Source organism: Prionailurus bengalensis, chromosome B3 (genome assembly GCF_016509475.1).
Source record: "Prionailurus bengalensis isolate Pbe53 chromosome B3, Fcat_Pben_1.1_paternal_pri, whole genome shotgun sequence".
NCBI lineage: Eukaryota > Metazoa > Chordata > Mammalia > Carnivora > Felidae > Prionailurus > Prionailurus bengalensis.
Window position 1 is genome coordinate 34,686,351 of NC_057355.1, and position 19,699 is coordinate 34,706,049.

General features: G+C 47.6%; 1 protein-coding gene across 1 annotated transcript in view; it reads right to left on the reverse strand.

The window, feature by feature from the left end:
- THSD4 (thrombospondin type 1 domain containing 4) overlaps positions 1-19,699 on the reverse strand; it is a 576,363-nt gene that overhangs the window by 459,974 nt on the left and 96,690 nt on the right. Inside the window, exon 5 of the mRNA XM_043554015.1 lies at positions 2,634-3,081. Within this exon, the coding sequence (XP_043409950.1) occupies positions 2,634-3,081 (448 nt within the window). The remainder of the gene's footprint in view (positions 1-2,633; positions 3,082-19,699) is intronic.

Below are 19,699 nucleotides of genomic sequence, written 5' to 3' on the forward strand. Positions count from 1 at the left end.
TGATTTTTCACAATGCTGCCCTTTACCTCTTTCCTCTTTGAGTAGGAAGATGTGCACAATTTGTAGATCCATGCTATCTCTTCATGTTGCCCATTGGGGCAGATATGTAAATATCCATGTGAGGTTACCCATGCGAAGGTGCCAGAGCACTGGGGTCCCACATGGGAAGTGTGCAGGTTAAGACTCAACACAGCAGGACTGAGACAGTTCTCTTCAGACAGGCCTGCTTACAAGACTGGTCCGTGGCTGGCATCTGGGAGCTTGGATTTCAGAAGGGATTCCATCACCCCCTAAGTGATAAGAGAGACTCACCATGCCTAAGCTATTTGGACAAGCGATATAGTTTATGCTGAACGCCAGCTTTCCTGATGGGAGCCTGGAATTTTGATATGTGGCAGGCAGAGGGTGCCTATGTGACTAGCCCCCAATAAAAACCTTGGGCACAGAGTCTCTAATGAGCTTCCCTGGTAGACAATAGTTCACGTGTGTTGTCACAACTCACTCCTGGGGGAATTAAGCACATCCTGTGTGACTCCACTGGGAGTGGACTAATGGAAGGCTGTGCCTGGTTTCCTCTAAACTTTGCCCCGTGTGCCTTTCTCTTTGCTGATTTTGCTCCGTATCCTTTTGTTGTAAAAAATCATAACTGTGAATCCTCCCAGCAAATCATCAAACCTAGTAAAGGTCTTAGGGGCTCCTAACACAGAGAGTTTTAAGGTGTTCATGATGTTTGGGGGATGATCCAAGTACCAAGAAGCCATGGGCTTATAAAAAGAAGATAGGCTCTCTCTCTCTCTCAAAAATAAATAAATATTTAAAAAAAATTAAAAACAAACACACAAACGGGGCACCTGAGTGGCTCAGTCGGTTAAGTATCCAACTTTGGTTTAGGTCATGATCTCGCAGTTTGTGGGTTTTAAGCCCCACGTGGGGCTCTGTGCTGACAGCTCAGAGCCTGGAGCCTGCTTCGGATTCTGTGTCTCCCTCTCTCTCTGCCCCTCCCCTGCTCGCATTCTGTCTCTCTCTCCCTCTCTCAAAAATAAAGATTTAAAAAATTAAAAAAAAAGAAGAAGATAGGCAGTAACGGGACCTCTAAGGAATGACATCACTCAATCAGGGTAAGTGGGATGGGTCTCAGGATAATGGGGTGCACTGGGGAGGACACTGTGGGACATGCTACAGCCAAGAGAAGGGAACTAAAGCTGTATGATCCTCTGTCGACATTCACCTCTCTGTCCTGGGTTTGAGATGTTACTTTGCCAACTGCCAAAATGATGGCCCACGTCATAAATTCACCAGAATTGTCTAAGATTCCTTGCAGTTCAATGTCCTTAGTAGTGGAATCATCCCAGCACCCAGAGAGGACACAACGTCTACATGGAGAGAGGCAGCCCTGCCGCCGGCAGGAAAGGTCTAGCAAGACCATGCGTGCTTGAAAAGTGTAGGCGAAGTGACAGAAATACGTGCCAAATGCCCTCTCTCTGCTTCCGCCTCTTTCTGGTTTATGTGGTCTTCAAATTTAAGAAATATACAAGTCAATGGGACGTGTTCTACTTTAGAAATGAATTCATTTCACTTTAAAAGGAAAGCAAAGATATTCAAGAACAGGGGCCACGTCCGATCACGGACACAAATATTTCTGTTCGATTTATAAAGCCCTTTCTCAAGATCACCTCATTTGATCCTCCTAACTCTGTGAGATAGATAATACGACCTTCCTTTCATCTTCCATGGCACCCGGGCTGTTATAAGACAAGCAACGATGCTTAATTAAGACTTAATGGTTGACTGATTAGTAATGGCTTTAGAAAAACGACTGCTTTACAAAAATTAATAATTCCTGAAGTCTGTCAGTGGAAGAAAAGCTAGAAAGCAATCCAGGCATTCAGAGGAATTATTAAAATCACAAATTAAGTCATTTCTATGGACTCTATAGCAGGAAATATATTTTTAATGAGAGAATTGAAGCTAATATATAACAGCTGTCCTGTTACCCAGTAACAGAATATTAAGGTAGATTAAATTATTAATGAAAAATATAGCAGCTTGGAAATTTAACCTTTAAACGTTCTCTTATCCCTTTCTCTTTTGTATACAGTCTTTAAACTGGTATTTTTTTTAAAAAACATATTTAGTCTTGTCAGGGAGTTTCCATTTAGAAGTTGCTTTGCCACAGATCAGCTATGCAATCTTTAGCAAGTTATTCACGATCAGACTTTCTCCGCATACAATATCCAGCGTGCTCACACCAGGGACGGCAGGACACTTCCTGGATTGGTACTGATGTGAGGCAAAGCTCCCCGGACTCCTGACTCTTCAGCACCACCACCGTTGGCCCTGAGTTAGCCACCCGTTTATAGAATCTGGAGGTTGTTTGACATGTTTGACACTGTAGCAACATGATTGTCAGTGAGCAATTTAAGAAGTTACTCCCAAGTTACTACAGTGACAACCTGGTGAAAACGAGAAGTATCCACGGAGAATGCACGGAGAAAAAAAGGGAGAGAAGATAAAGAGGGGCATTAACATGGCCTAAAAGACCCTGCCTGTGCTATCTTCCGTGTTTTTGCTGGCCAAGCAGAAGGGGGACCAGCAGCTGTCTCCTGGCCCGGTGTGAGGCAGTGCGTACTCACGTTAGTGTTGCATAGCTTGTACTGCCGATAGGCCCCGATGCAGGAAATGGCTGTGGACCGGGCAGGCTGTGAGAAGCTCTGAGCTGCCCCGTGGGCCCCCATGCCGCGGCCGCTGCTTATTTCCGGGCCATGGAAGAGACTTGAAGCTGCCGGAAAGCCTCCGTCGTGGGTCAAAGGCATCTGGTAGAGGGAGGCCTCGGAGGTCTGCAGTCCAGAGCGAGGGCCACTGTCACTCTGGTACAGAGGCCCGTGCTGGGGAGCCCGGTGGGCTGACGGGCCGTAGCCGTGGCTAGGACCAGATGCCCCCTGGGACCTGGAATGCCGGGCCGAGGGCCTCTGCCTCCGAAGCCTCTGCGGCGAGTGTTCAGAGTCCGTCTGCAGTGGTAAGATGTACGGGGCCTTGCCATAGCCGTACTTGCCAGGGCCGATGGGACCGCGGGTCCTGCTCCTAAAGAACGACACACAAGAGGAGAGGAACAGAGTCACAGGAAGTTTCATGTTAACCCAGATGCTGTGGTCCATGATAGAGGGGACCAGGTAGGGATGGAGCCTATGGTGGGAGAGGGAGGGCATTTGGGAAGAAGGGAGCGTCACAGAAGCTGGCTCTCTCTGTAGACAGGCTCTTACAGAGGCTGGAAAGTACAACAAAGGTGGGCAATGTGAGTGGCTGAAAATGAGGTTGGAACGGTAAGCTGTGGTCAGTGTGTGACTTACAGCAGGGACTTTGGGTGTGTTGGTAGGCTGTAGGGAGCCACTGAGGGATTTTTGAGAAGTATAAGGGTATAATTATAATTTCGGCCACAGCAACTTCCTGTTCGTTTGTTTTCTCTGAAAATAATCTGTGGATTTTTTTCTCACTCAACTGTGCCTGATGTTTCAGACCGGTTTCCATTACCATTCATGCCCAAATAGCTTTTCCAGGTAAGTGGAGCTTAGCTAAGCAACCACACTCCAGTGCAGTCCTGAGGCCTGACTTGCACTGGGTCAAACTTAATCCCTGAAGAAATTAGAAGAGGTTGAATAACTGGCTACTCCATCACTCTGGAGGCAACCCATGCTGCACGGTGGGTAAACGGTCATCTCCACGTTGGTATAATCTTTAGATCGTCAAGACCGGTTGCCTTGTGAGACCTGAGAAAAATCATGTAAACAGTTGTGTGCTGCTGAGTGTTTAATATCTGGCTTCCCGGGGGAGGAAAAGCCCTTATTTGTGCCATCTGTCTACATCCAGGGTGTAAGTGCTTCCACCGTGGCCGATTTCAAGCTGTCATTATGAAGACCCAGTCAGCTCTCGTGAACGGGATAAAGTAGCTCCTGCATATCACACTGCATGTAAATTTATTGTGCACCTATGGTTTACAAAATACAGAGCCAGGAACAGTCAAGAATACAGAAGTGAATCAGATATGCTTCCCAAGCCCCCAACCTCACAACGGCAAACAACCAGGACATAATGCAAGGTGAGGTAAAGGCCCCAGGAGCATCAACACAGGATGATTTGGGGATTCTGAGGCCAGGAGAAGTGCTCCCGTCTGCAGGGATGTGAGAAGGGTTTCGCTGTCACTGGTCTGAGCTCGGGAGCAAGGTTCCAATACGCTATTGAAGGACTTGAAGAAATCATCCAACTCTTACTTACTTCTAAAATGTCTGAGCTGGATCTAATAACCACGAAGGCCATTCCAGCTCGCAAATTATATGCTTCCATAGTAATTAATTCTACATTTCTGTAAAATTGGAAATGTGCCCAAGGGTTTCTGCAGGATGGCCCCATTAAAATAAGCACATTAAAATAGCAATCAAAGTGAAACATTAATTTCTGTCCTCATGAGGAAATTCTTTCTTCACTCTATGTAACCACTGAATATAAAATTTAACAGACCACAACTAATTATTAACATCTTTATCACTAATCGCACCTTCATTCTTGGCTGATATGGTTTTGAATTAAACTGTACTACAGTGTTTATTTTGCCTTTCGGCATTTCTCGATTAGTCTTGGCAACACTTGGGACTCTGTTAATGATTGGGGGGGGGGGGCTGGATTCCAGTGTGCTGCTTTGAGAGATGCAATTAAGAAGTTAGTCTTAAAAATATATAGCTTGGATGTAATTTGCCATTTTCTTTTTTGCGGCAGGCCAGGTAAAATGAATGACATCATGTAAAGGTGAGGGAAAGAATTTCTGTACGTGTGTGCATCTTTTCTTTTTAAGATCAGAAAGCCTACCAACAATTCCAGCCTCAAAGCCAGCGTTGGGTGGAGACCCCAGCTGAGGGTAATAGAGAAATGAGGACACGTGGAGCAGTGCTTCTCAAACGTGGAGGTGCACGGGAATCAGCGAGGGATCTTGTTGGAGGCAGATTCTGACTCAGCGGGTCTGGGGCCAGGCCTGAGACTCTGCATTTGCAATGAGCTCCCAGGGGCTGCTGGTCCAGAGACCCATACCTTTGAGGAATTGAAATTCCAAACAAAAGGGTGAGAACGTGACCACAAAAGTGATCATTTTTGATGGAGGATGACGGCTATAAATTTTCTTAAAAAACCTCTGCTTTGGGGATATAGCCAAAGTCTGCTGGCCTGGGCCAGGTTCCCCGCTAGGGACCGACTTGATCCTGACCTTGGGGAACAGAGGCTGCAGAGGGAGAACATGATGACTTGAGTGAGCGTCTTTCCAAAGGCCGCCTATCACCCCGAGGAGGTAAGGCACACAAGTGCCGGTGGACATTTTTGTATTCACACCTTACGGGAGCCTCGGCCTAAACCACAGAGCCATCCCAAACCCACACAAACAGCAGCACCACTGGAAAGATGATGTTTCAAAAAAAAAAAAAAAATGACCAGCAAACTCTGATACACGGGCTAAAGAGAATGAACAGCCAGTCAGGGTGTGATTATGAGAGACGTGATTTCTGAATACTTGACTCGGGACCCTGGAATCAGGGGCAGACTCACCCCCACTGGGCTACGAGAGCATGTGTTTTCCTTCCAGCGGCCAGAGCTAATCATCCTGATGGTTCGGGATGGCCTCTTCCCCACCAGGACAGAGTCCATCTGGCCACTGGCAGGGTGGCCTGCAAAAACTAGGCAGATTTATGCCGAGTTGGGATAATAAGCACAGATGTGGCCAAGGGAAACCGTGTGGTCAGTTAGCTCTTCCGGGAGAATATGTGGTAGGTACCTGGGAGGTCAGTTAGTTCTGTTTGGTCTTCCCATAACCCATCCGTGGGATTTTTCTTTGGATTCCTCACTCGTCAAAGCTCTGGCTAATTTTGGAAACTCACGTTTGGGAAAGAGACGGAAAAGGCCCAGCTTGGACATCGAAGGCCTAGGTGGTTAATGACTTGAACTCTGAAGCCAGGTTTCCTGAATTGGAACCCCAGCTCTGCCATGTAATAACTAATGCAACTTTGGGGAAGCTACTCAATCTTTTGATGCTTCAGTCTCTTCAAACAGGGCCGGAACTAGAATGAGGTCAGGGAGGCACAGGATGAAACCTTTAAGGGTCGTCCAGGTGCTGGTGGAATATGACAGTGATATCTCCTTAAATGTTGGGCCCAAGGGCCCCACTCTAGGCCCGGTCCTGCCCTGTATGCATTTGTAAACAAAGATGATAACGATACCTTCCCTACAGGTTGCTATAAAGAATAAACAGCAAGAGCAAAAGACTTAAATAATGCCTAGCACAGAACATACATCATGTAAGTATTTGCTTTTTTAAAAAAAGTTCTAGCTTGACCATTTACTAGCTCTAAGAACCTTGGCACACAATGTACCCTCCGTTTTCTTACCTATAAAATACACCTACTAGGAGGGCCATAATAAAAAGGACAAGTAACAACAAATGTTGGAGAGGATGTACAGAAACTGAAACCCTCACACATTCTCGAAGGGACTGTAAAACGGTGCACTTTGGAAAGCTATCTAGAAGTTCCCAAAAAGTTAAATGCAGTGTTACCATATCACCCAGCAACTCTAATCTTGGGTATATGCCCAGGAGAAATGAAAACATATGTCCGCACAAAAACTTGTACATGAATGTACATAACAGCTTTATTCATAACAGTGAGGAGACAGAAACAACCCAAATGTCCATCAAGTGATGAATGGATGAGCAAAACATAGTATATCCAAGGAATGGGCTATTATTCAGCCATAAAAGGGATGAAGCACTGAGATATACTACAACATAGATGAGCCTCGAAAACACTGTAAGCGAAAGAGGCCACACATAAGAGAGCACATATTCTATGATTCCATTGATATGCAATGCCCGGAAGAGACAAGTCCACAGAAAAAGTAGATGAGCAATTGCCAGAGGCTTGGGGGAGGGAACAATAGAGAGTGGCAGCTAAAGGGTATGGGGTTTCCTTGCGGGGTGACGGAAATGTTCCGTAATTAGACAGTGGTGATGGTTGCACAGCCCTGTGAATATAATAAAGACCACTGAATTACGCACTTTAAATGATTAATTTTATGGTATGTTAATTATAAAAACTTAGGCCACGAATAACTCCTGTCTTATCTACTTACAGTGATGTCGTAAAGAGCGAATTGAGGTTACCAATAGGAATGCACGTTTTGAATCTGAAAGCAGGATTTTTAAAATTATATTTAACGTTTATTCATTTTTTGAGAGAGAGAGAGAGAGAGAGAGAGAGAGAGAGAGAGAGAGAGACAGAGCATGAGCAGGGGAGGGGCAGAGAGAGAGGGAGCCTCAGAATCCGAAACAGGCTCCAGGCTCTGAGCTATCAGCACAGAGCCCAATGCAGGGCTCGAACTCATGGACGAGATCATGACCTGAGCTGAAGTCAGACACTTAACCAACTGAGCCACCCAGGCACCCCTGAAAGCAGTTTTTATCATTTTGTTTTCTATCATCTCTTTCAACAACTGTGGACAAACCTGTGTGGAGCGGATTCTATGAGCATCTACTGAGCATCATGGGTAATGTTTTCTCTGCTAGTTGGCTTTTCAAGCCCTGACAACATAAGTGAATGCGGAGCCTCCCTCCCACACAGGGCGGCTTAATGACAAGAACTTGACCGTAAGGGCTCTGACACCAGGTTCCAGTCCTGGTTCTTCCAATGACCTACTGTGGGTGTCTGGGGAAACTGTTGTTTCTTGAGATAACGGCTGCAAATAATGTTTTCCTTACAACAGGCTGGCTGTCATCCAGGGCCTCATTATGTGTGATGTCGTACAGCTTTGTGACGTTAGTCCTGGCCAGTGTGATGATTTGAGCACAGACTCCACCCCATATTTCTACTGCCTGGCCAGACCCCTCTCCTGAGTATCAGCCATATATACCCCACTGACCTCCAGACTACAGTCTGCTTCTCACCTGGGACATGCACACGAATCGCCTGGGGATCTTGTCAAAATACCGCTTCTGATTCAGGAGTGCTAGATGGGTCTCTGATTCTGCACTTATAACAAGCTCCCAGGTGATGCCGATGCTGTGGGTCTTGGGATCATGCTCCACCTACTCATTCTCACAAGACATTGCAAACTCAACACATTCGAGCCCAAATTCATCACCTTTCGCCCTATAACACTGTTCTCTTAGTTCTTCCTATAGTCTCCAGCTCAGCAATTCTCAAACCTGGGCAGCATCGGAATCACCAGGAAGTCTTGCTGAAACAGGCAGACCGATCTGCAGAGTCTGGCAGGGGAGATCGGGGGCCGGATCTGAGAATCTGCGTTTCTAGCACGTCCCCAGGCAACGCCCATGCTGGTGGTCTGAGGACCACAAAGTGAAAACCACTGCTCTGTCTCACGCCCAAGTACCACACCATCCCCCGAAGCCGGCTGGCGCTTCCAGTCTCCCCACATCTCTGTTTGAAGTCCACACTCCTTGGCTTTGCCACCCAGCCTGCACAACACGGCCTCTGCTACATCTCCCAGGTCATGGCCCTGGCACCCCATGGACCACCCCCACCACGCTCCAGGGAGGTTCCCAGTGGACCAGCCCAGTTGATTCCCCATGCTCCGTTCATGCCACTTCCTCTCTAGGCCGCCGTCCCCACCACCATGTTCTGGACTAACTACCTCTTCCCCCTTCAGGACTCAGCTGAAGCACCACTTCCTGAGTCATGCCTTCCCCGGTTCAAACTCCACCCCATCCCTTCGCTGCATAAAATCGAGGTCCTTCTCTTTTGTCCTTCCACTGGACCCCATGGAAGTGTCACAGCACAATCATCTTTTACAAGGCTGACTTGTTTAGTCTGCCTTAATTTTCCAGGCTGTAGGCTCCCACAGGGCAGGGATACCTCTTATGTGTCTTGTATCTCTAGAACCCGGCACAATGACACGGTAGGTTACACAATGACACCTACACAATGACACGGTAGGTGTTGAGTAACTGTTGAAACACCGAAAGAACAAATGCACGAGTGACTCAAACCACTATTGCCAAAGGAAGGAAAATGTTTAACTTCTTCTATATGAAATATTATATTTTATTATATTTTATTAAAAGACTGTTAAACTATGGTGGCACTGAGGCTACGACCACTTCCCTCCACGTAAGAATAAAAGTCTCATCCACCGGGAGGGGTCATTCCTGGTATCAAACACCTGGAGAAGGAACAGGTTCTCGGAATGTCAAGGGGGACTCAGCAGGGGCTGGGACTCGGCCTTCATGCACAGAAGGAGGGAAGAATTACGGGGTCAAGGGTGTGCTATGCATGTCTGTCAGAGCTGGAGAGCCACCCAGGCAAGGCTGTGGGTCAGCTGCTTGTGGCTACAGGATGGCTTCCCACTTTTTTGCTCAGTACAGAGTGGGATGGGCAGAGAGAGAGGAGTCTGCCCTCCAGAAGCCAGGCTGTTTGTATTTCTTATACTCTCCATGTTTATTCCCCTTTTGTTTTGCCTTAGAGCTCAGACAAGTCCCTGTGAGGGGCTCAGCCTCTCTCAGCTGTGCTAACATGAACCACACAGGGGCCGCTGTATCCAGCAGACCAGCAGCCCCTGAGACTGGCCTGTGAGGAGCCCCAGGAGTCTGAGCCTGTGCGCCCTGGGGAAGCTGGACCTCCATGAAGGGAGCACGCAATGAGACCAACTGCCCCCGCTCCAGAGGAAGGTCTCCTTGCCCTGCTTGATCCTGGAGGCTATGGGTTTCACAGCATTGAGAGAAGTGGCATTCCTTTGCATCTAGGTACCTGAGTTGAATGGCCAGGTAAGGCAGAAATCAATTTCTCCATAGGGAGGATGGGAGGGAGGCTGGTGAGATGGGAGGTTATTTACTACTGGAGATGGTGGACAGAATCAGGGGTTGTTGGAAGTCCCTGCACCAGATGCTTCTGAGAAAGCCTGAGATCCTACTATATCTAATGAATAGTCTCCACGTGATTTCAAGGACTCCTTTATGCCACCTTTGCACTTTATGCTGCTATCATATATCAAAACCAAACTCTTACCAAGCCAATGTTTTGGGGGCACACTTAGCTGGCCTGTCTCCACACCTAAGACAGGCCTGAAGAAATACAAAGCTAAGTATCACAGACTCCTGGTTACAAATTGGGAGGGGGGGGGGTGGAGGGAGGGTGGGTCGGGTGCTGCATCTGATGTTTGCCTCCAAACCAAACCCCCAAATACGCACATTCATCCTCCCTTTCTCCCTTCATTGAGGAAACAAAGCATTTCCACTTGGTGCCTTTAAGCTGGGGGAGAGGGGAGTTATTTGCAATTACTATCAAGTGAAATGTTTTTCCAAAATCCATCGGTATGACCAAATTCATCTTTTCAGAGGTTTTTATAATCATTTTAAAAGATGCTAGGCAGTAGGAATCATACCTAGGAATTATCTTTTCTTTTTTTTTTTTTAATGTTTTGTTTATTTTTGGAGAGTGTGCATAGGGGAGAGGCAGAGAGACAGCAGGACAAAGGATCCGAAGTGGCTCAGTGCTGAGAGCAGTGAGCCCGATGTGAGGCTTGAACTCACAAACCATGAGATCATGACCTGAGACAAAGTCGGACACTCAACCAACTGAGTCACCCAGGTGCCCAGGAATTATGTCCTCATGTGCTTATAGAAGTACACAGAGCCAGGGGCTCAAGGGTCCACGGTCAGCCCTGGTGAGCCAGCAGGACACCAGAAACCACCCTGGTAGGATAATGCTTCCAGGAACCAGCCAGTGCATTAGACCCTCTTAGTAATCCTTTCTTTTCCACACAGTGTTTCTGGAATGACCTTGCTGAGTACAGCACCAGAGAAAACCCAAAGATCACCATAAGGGGAGAATCTGAAAAGCTGAGCTTGGTCAAGAGCCGAAGACTGGGGCATGGAGAGCAGGCTTACAGTTTATACTGTAGAATGTGAAGAAGGTGCTATGACCTTGGAATTATCTTCTCAAACCAAAGGAAATTAAGAGTTCGATTAGCAGGCAGAGGAGGAAGGAAATGAGAGGCAGTAACGAGAGACTAGGCCACAGTGCTCCGGCTTTGGGGTGGGGTACAATAGAAACTCCAGATGCACGTAGGAACCTGAGACGGGAGGGACCTGCCAGCTTCGTGGGGCACCTGAGCAAGACATGGGAGGGAGGTGTCATGGCAGAGGGGCTCACCCCAGGGGTCATCCCAGAGGAGCCTTTGTGGAACGTGAGCAGCACTTACTGCAAAGGGTGGAAGGCAGCCGCTGAGACACAGCAGACGCCCTGCTCCCCTCAGCAAGACTGCACAGGAGCCCCTCATCTGGGAGCCACATCCCCCCCACGCCCCGGGAGAAGGGTAGAATGCAAAGAATGGGGAGAATCCTGACTGAACTAAGCCTAAGCCCTGAACCGATCACGTTAAACATGCGGTGTCTGAGCATCCCAGTCTCCGAAAACTGGCAGCTGTCCTACAGCAGCAGACAGAGGGGCTCACGGACCACGTCTGGTTATAGAAGAATAAATGGCATTTTGCATATCTGTGTTGTAACTTATAAATTACATGCTTGAAGTACAACCCAGGCGTCCTTAAGTGGAGGAACAAGGAGCTAAATGACGGTGTGCGTAGACACTGGAGGACTATGAGGCTGTTTAAAAGAAGGAGGCAGATGCATATATACTGACACAGAATGGTCTCCAAAACACAGTTAGGTGAAAAAGAACAAGACACAGAAGACACTTATCCGAGGGTATCCATGCTCCTGTCTGTGTGATAAGAAGAAAAAGAAGAGAGAAAAAAATGTATCAATATATGAAAATGCGTATATGCAGGATACATTCCTGAAGGGTACAAACGAAACCTGGGGAATGATTTCCATTGAGAGGCGACCCAAAGGGGAGGAGTTGAGGCGGACTCATTTGTGATTTCTTATCCTTTGTACTCCCATGAACAATGTTTTTCTGTACTATCCAAAATATAGAGAGAGCTTATAAAACTCAACACCCCGAAACAACAAATAATCCAATCACAAAATGGGCAGAAGGCATGAACAGACATTTCTCCAAAGAAGACATCCAGATGGCCAACAGACACATGAAAAGATGTTCATCATCCTTCACCATCAGGAAAATGCAAATCAAAGCTACAGTGAGATACCACCTCACACTTGTCAGAATGGCTAAAACCAACCACACAGGAAAATAACAGGTGTTGGCAAGGGTGTGGAGAAAAAGGAACCCATGTGTACTGTTGGTGGGACTGAAAAGTGGTGCAGCCACTTGCAGAAAACCGTATGCGGGTTCCTCCAAAAGTTCATAGTAGAACTACCCTACAATCCAGCAATCACACTGCTGGGTATTTACCCACAGGATAAATAAACACTAATTCAAAGGGATGCATGCACCCCTTTGTTTATTGTAGCATTATTGACAATAGTCAAGATACGGAAGCAGCCCAAGTGTCCATCAACTGATGAATGGGTAAAGAAGACGTGATATATACACACAACAGAATACGACTCAGCCATAAAAAGAACGAAATCTTACCATTTGCAACGACATGGATTAAGCCAGAGTACGCTGCTAAGCAAAATAAGTCAGAGAAAGACAAATACTATATGATTTCATTCATATATGGAATTTAAGAAACAAACAAGAAAAGGGGAAAAAGGAGAGAGAGACAGGTACAAATCAAGAAACACTCTTACTTTGTATGGCACTGATGGTTACCAGAGGTGAGTGGGTGGGGGAATGGGTGAAATGGGTGATGGGGATTAAGGCGTGCGCTTGTTGTGATGAGCAGTGGGTGATGTGCGAAAGTGTTGAATCACTCTGTTGTACGCCTGAGACTAACACTATGTGCTACCCACATTGGCATTAAAATAAAAAAGGTAAAAAAATGTTTTCTTCTGCCTTCTGCACAGGCTTTCAATATATGAAAGCAATATAAAAAAGAAAGACACTGAACTGTTTTTCCACTGCATTTTGAAAAGTGTGGCTGTGTATGGATGTGGGAGGATCGTTAGGAGCAAATACAGAAACCTCCCCTCACAACCCTCCCTGAGGCTATGTCTGCTAAATACACAACACTACAAAGAGAAAGGAAGTGAGGAACTTAAACATGTAGACATTTTGGCGGGATATAAAATACACACTTATAAATAGGCCTTAAGCCTCAAAGACTGAGGGGGCAGAAATCATCAGGGGACCAAATGTTCTTCTGAAATGTCACTGTCAATAACTGACAGGTCATACACTCCCAGGAAGATCTGAGATCCTCGGAGGCCATCGCCAGCCTGATGTCCATGTAGGGAGTTTCTTTAGAGTCTGGACGTGCTTGGGCAACACAGTCTATGTAAGGAGTAGCAGTGACAGTGATGCCCAGTGTGGTACTTTCGGTGATGACAAACACCCCCGTGCATATTCCCAGGCTGCCTAATACCACTTCCACCCATCAGGTACCCAAGTCAGGATCAGCAAGCTCATGCACTTTGACTTCTCTCTCCACTGGATTTATGTTTCTTAACACAGCCCTGGCCATTACCCTCTATTTCAAAAAAAACCAAAAAAAAAAAAAACCAAAAAAACAAAAAAAAAACCCTCAGAGTGCCTGGGGGCTCAGTCAGTTGGACGTCCAACTCTTGATTTCAGGATTGAGCCCCTCATTGAGCCCTGCACTGGGATCTGGGCAGACAGCTCGGGGCCTGCTTGGGAGTCTCTCTCTGCCCCTCCCCCTGCTCGCATTCTTTCCCCCCACCCTCAAAATAAAGTAGTAAACTTTAAAAAAAAAAAAAATAACAACCCTCGTGGCTCAGCTCTGCCTAGAAAATAAAGTTCAAATCTGGAAGGTTTTAAGGAAAATCAGTAGGTCCTATGTCGCGTTCTTCATCATCTGGTCTCAGTCTTACCAGATTCAACTCCAATCTTCATGTCCGCCTCCTGCCCCCAACCCTCCATTTTCCAGGCACAACAGACCACTTAGTGCCTCCCAAACACACCGAGAGCTCTTGTGCCTCCAAGGCCCCACCTGGAATTCTACGCTTCCTACTTCTGCACCGGTATAGCTTTCCAAGCTCAACATGAATATCAGTGCCTCGTGTGCTTCCCCTGAGCTACCCCACACAGTTAGTCCTCTTGGGGGGGCAGCCCGCACACCCATCGGCGGTAGCAGGAACACTGAATCTTAGTAACATCCTTAGGTAAGGGGCCTGGCTCCCTCACGAGTCTTCTGGGTCTCCAGGGCAAGGCGTGTCACCTTCTGACCCTGTGTGCATAATCCCCGAGATCAGCAGCAGCCCCGACCCCAGGCACTCTGGGAACATCAGTCGAGATAACACACAGGAGAGACCACAGCTTAACTGCTCCACGTTCTAACCAATGGGCCAATAAAGCCTAGCTCTGTGGGTCAATTAGTAGAGATGAAAAGGTTCTGAGTTCCTCTAAGCAAGAAAGCAAGACAGCCCCACACATCTGGTGGGGAGCAAAGGAGGCTGGTGAAATTGAAAGTCAGTTACCACTGGCCACCACCTAGAAAGCTCCGCGAGCCCAAATTCCAGGGGAGGGAAAATGTAAGGGAACAGCAGCTGGAGAGCAGACCCGTGTGTTCACCAAGGAGCCACGTGATCCAAGGCAAGCTGGACAGAAAGGAGTCTGCTGCCTAAAACTGGAAAGAGAGCCCCGGGGTCCTGAAACTCACCCTGCTCCATTGTGAGCAATGCAGCCTGCCAAAGGGAGAAAGGATAGCATGTGCTAAGTTCAAAGAGGCTGGGAGCAAGTGGTTTAGGTTGAGTGCAAATGTCTTCTTGGAAGTTCAGAAGACTGAAACTCCTGCCAGAGCTGTTCCAGGCAATGCATTATCTGGGATCTGCAGGAGGTAAGAGGCGAAACTCTGACCGCTTAACGAAATAAAAATTAAGATGATGAAAACAAAAGCTTTCTTGGTTGCCTACTGTGTGGCACACACCGTCACGTACGTTAGCCAGTATGGCTGGATCTGTTGCTGCTCTTCGGAAAGCCCTTAAGGCCTGCATTTAAAGACCAGCATGAGAATCTGCGGACAGGTTTGCTCTGAGTCTTCCGGGAAGAAGGATCTGGAAGGCTTATAAATGGGGGAGGGATGGCAGAGGGAAGAAGAAGGAGAAGGTACACTTGCACTAACAAGAGAAAGGAAAGAGGTCTTTTCCCAAATGGATTCAGGAGCACTACGAGGACCCCAGGAGCAAGCAACCCAGTAAAGGAAGCAGAGAGGTGGTTTTAGAGCAGCTTTGAGTTTGAAAGGTCTTTTTTGTACCAGGAAGCCAAGTCTCAAGAAGATCCCGTCCCCAGTGACCCATCTGCTCGCCTCCTAGGAGGTGAGGTCCATAGGGCTGCCCCACACACACCCCTAAAAATAAAACCGAGGAGAAGCCTTCAGAACAGACCCAGTCCTTCTGGAGCAAACCCGGGAGAGGACTTAGATTCTGCTTCAGATATCATCCCCAGGCTGCTCCGTCTTGTTTCGAGTATCGTGTTTGAAAATCAGCCAAGTGTCCCTAAGAATAAGTCATCATTGTGCTCACTGGTGCTGCTGTGCATCTGAGTGATCTTGGGTTTCCAGGACCAATCCGCAGCTGCTGTTTAGTCAGCGTGGGCTCAGAGAGGGTGGAATAAAGACAACTGAGTGGGTGTTCAAGCAAACCAGTATCAGACCAACGGAAAGCAACCGTGTCCAGTGGCCCCAGGACACCCCTTACAGGTGAGCAGAGTATTCACCGCACAAGGACATCTGGGGCTTGATATCCAGTGTGTTCTCCCAGTGGAGAGAAGAATCTGGCTAGAGGATGGGAAATCTTTTTGGACTCACATAAAAGCGAAAAATGCACTAGCGGAGGTCCAACAGAAAGGCGTTTCCGGCTAAGGCTAAGTTAACACTAGAGAGCTTGGAGCCAAGATGACGGCCCTGCCCAGTAAGGCAGGGCATCCGTGAGGAGTGAGGAGGGTAAGAAACCGACTACGACAAAAGTGGTAAGATGGGATGGTAGAAAGCCCAGGTATCCCGTCAACAAGCCAGATCAGCCCCCCTGTGTAATCATGGGCAAGTCCTTCCACATCACATCCCCAGCGCTAAAATGGGATAAAAGGGCCTACCTCACGTGACTGCCGTGTGGATTAAATGAAATAAGAAAGGTGAAGTGACTAGCAAAGGGCTCGGCCCTCAGTGGCACCCCGAAAACGGTGGTTCCCACGTGGCCGCACTTCCCGAAGGTGAGAGACACAGAGCCTCCGACCTTGCCATGGGAGGGCCACTGCAAAGGCAGAGAGCCAAGTGTGGGCTGAGTGGTACGGAGCCGGCTTTGCGTGAAAGAACAGTAAGTGCATTCATTTCTCCAGCGTAACTGAGAGGAGTCCTCTTGGGAGTCCAACCAGTTGCTGGTGTGGGATGTAATCCGAACCGGAGCAGTCCTCCAGGACTACAGGGGCTTAGGGGAAACCAAATGAGATTACCTGCGGGGCACGGTGCCTGGCCCCGGGCAGGTGCTAAGCAAATGTGAGCTCCTAACCCCTCTGCCCTGGGGACTCTCAAACAGCGCCCCCTGCCCCAGGGGCTGACCCCTGGCAGGTGGAAGCAGGCTGAAGAATGATTTGCTCTATGTCCTGCTGAATTCATTAATATAACAGCAATCGCGATCATAATGCTACTTACATTTCTTGACCCTCTTTAACGTGAAAGGCCCATGAAGGAAGCAACGGCATTTCTCTCCTATTCTAGATGCCTTTCCGGTGCTGTTAACAACCACTTTCTATGTACCTACGTACCTTATGCCACTTCATTTTTTTCCTTTCTTACGATAAAGAAATATGAACCATTTCAAGCGCAATAACCACGTGTGAAGACGCGTAACTTTCTTCTTTGCATGAGGGAGAGCGTTTGGCTGTAGGCCTGTCACTCTCAGTTAACTGGAAGAAAGAGGGATTTTCTCTGGAGTCTCACTCCAACCCCCAAAATATTCAGCATCATGTATTTAAATAAATTCAGTATTCAGATCTCGATGATTTACGGAACACCTGCCGAATGGTTCGCGTATGTTATCCCACTTACCCACCACCGCAGACGGCACGGTGGGTCATTACTGTTATTGTACACACAAGGAAACTGAGTCTACAAGACATGAAACAACCTGTCCGAGCTGTAAGTCTGCGTGAACGGATATTATTGTAATATTAACAAATGTTACTGAATGAATGAATGGTAAGCTCTTACGGAGCTCAAACAGCTGCAATATAGCACAGCTTATAAATACCGAACGCCATTCACAAAGGATTACAGGGATGGATTGTTTGGAATGAGAATTTACTGGAAAACAGGGGGAAGAAATTACTGTTTCCCTCCAAATCCAGAAAGGAATCATTTTCAGCACCAGTCCCCAATGACCTGCGTTCCAATCACTGAGGGAAAGGGAAATCTTAGCTCACTGCTGCTGGGTGCGTGTGGCCCACGGGGGACTAAATGTTTCTGTCTGGAAAAGATTGACAAGGGAATACAGAGAATATCGTGTACCTGAAGTCCCAAAGTCAAACCATGAAGAGGAAAAGGAAGGTCCTAATCTTGACCCAGGCCTGACCTAGGGGGCATTGGAGTGAGAAAGGAGTGAGGGCAGGAAGGGAGAGTAACAAAATGGTGAAGAACAGGCTAGGAGCCAGACTCTCCTTGGAGTCCCTACTATTCTGCAGCCTACTAGCTCTGGGACCCACGGCTCGTCCTTCGTCTCTCTAGGCACAGAGTTCTACTCATATAAAAAAGGGACTACGTCGGGGCACTTGGGTGGCTCAGTCAGTTAAGCTTCCGACTTCGGCTCAGGTCATGATCTTGCAGTTCACGAGTTCGAGCCCCATGTCAGGCTCTGTACTGACAGCTCGGAGCCCGGAGCCTGTTTCAGATTCTGTGTCTCCCTCTCTGTCTGCCTCTCTCCCGCTCGTACTCTGTCTCTCTTTCTCTCGAAAATAAATAAAACTTTTTAAAAAATGGAACATACGGACACTTTATGCATCAGGGCCTTTCCTTATATACCATGTTTACCCAGGGCTCCCATAACAAACTACCACAACCCTGGTGGCTTAAAACAACAGAAATTCAGTCTCTCCTACTTCTGAAGGCCACAAGTCCGAAATCAGCATCAATGGGAAGTCGGCAGGGCTGTGTGCTCCCTCAGGAGGCTTTAGGGGAGAAGGAATCTGTTTCCTCACCTCTTCCAGCTTCTGGCGGCTGGGCATTCCTTGGCTAGTGGCCCCAACACTCCAATCTTCCAGAACAGAATCCTCAAACCTCTCTCTGTCTTCACATCACCTTCTCCTGGCATCAAATCTCCCCCTGCCAATGTCTGAGAAGGACACTCTGGGTCGCATTTAGGGCCCTCCTGTACAATCCAGCCTGAGCTCCTCTTCGCAAGATCCTTAACTTAATCACACCCGCAAAGTCCCTTTTTCCAAAGAAGTTGGCATTTGCAGGCTCTAGGAATTAGGACCTGGTATCTTTGGGAAGGCCATTATTCAGCCTATGACACACTGGGAACCTTCAGTAAACATCGCTTGTGACTGTTCTTGTTACTGCTAACAGAGGGGAACCAAAAGCCCGTAAGGAGCTGTTAGCGCTTCGCCACGAGGACCAACAGAGAGGCCACAGACAGTACTTGTGCCCTAGACCCTCTCACGTACACGTGAATCACCCAGGTACACATTATGGGCTTGGAGTGGCAGTGAAAAGACTGGGGACACGGAGGTCAGGCAAGCCTGCATTCAGATCCCACTCTGCCCCTCTCAGGAGCATGATGCCAGAGACTTCTCTACCGCAGCCTGGAACCCTTAAGTGTAAAATGGGGCTGGCTGAGGCTCGAATCACACATGTAAACGACGTGGCACATAGTAGGTGCCGTAAGACGGTTATCGTCACAACAGCTGAATCAGCAATGTGCAAAGGAGGATCCGAGAAGGAGACGACAGTAACCCACGCATCCAGAATGTGTCCCCCAGCCGGTCCTCACACGAAGGCATCTCAAGTTGCCACCAGGCATGCATCCAAGGAGAAGCCCTAGGGGTCCCAGATGCAAAGTTGAGATCCCCTTTCTGGGACACACATATTGTAGTCAGATTTTTTCCGTAGCCCATCATATCTTTCTTCTGGAACCTGGAGTTATGAATGACTTGGAGGAAGTTCAATGCAGCATTCTTATGGCAAATGTGATCTCTGTTCTGATAACTAATGAAATACTTCTGACACTTAATGAAATGCCACAAGAAATGAACAAGGGCTCTTTGGAGCCTTGTCTGAGATCAGAGTAACTCAAGCTTAAAATCTGGCTCCAATCTTTCCTAACCTACAGGCAGAAACATACATACCAGTGGGCCCAGCTCTGCTACAAAGCTCTCTCACTGAAAAGGGCCAAGGTTTCTGATTTAGAAACCAAAGCGTATTAAAACACCATTTATCTGGTTAGCATCAACGGGTAACCTCTTGTCAAACAATTCAAGAACTAAGTGGAAATCCTGCTTCGGAAGGTAAAGAAACAAAATTTCCCTGCAGGAGGAAAAAAAAAAATGCCAAAAATGCAGAGTGTGCATTTCAAACAGATGTACCTGCTTTGCTCTGCTAACTGCCCAAGACCACGGGGGAGGTTTTCCAAGGAGAAATGCAGACAAGGCCAAAGATTTCCCTTCTCCCTGCCTTG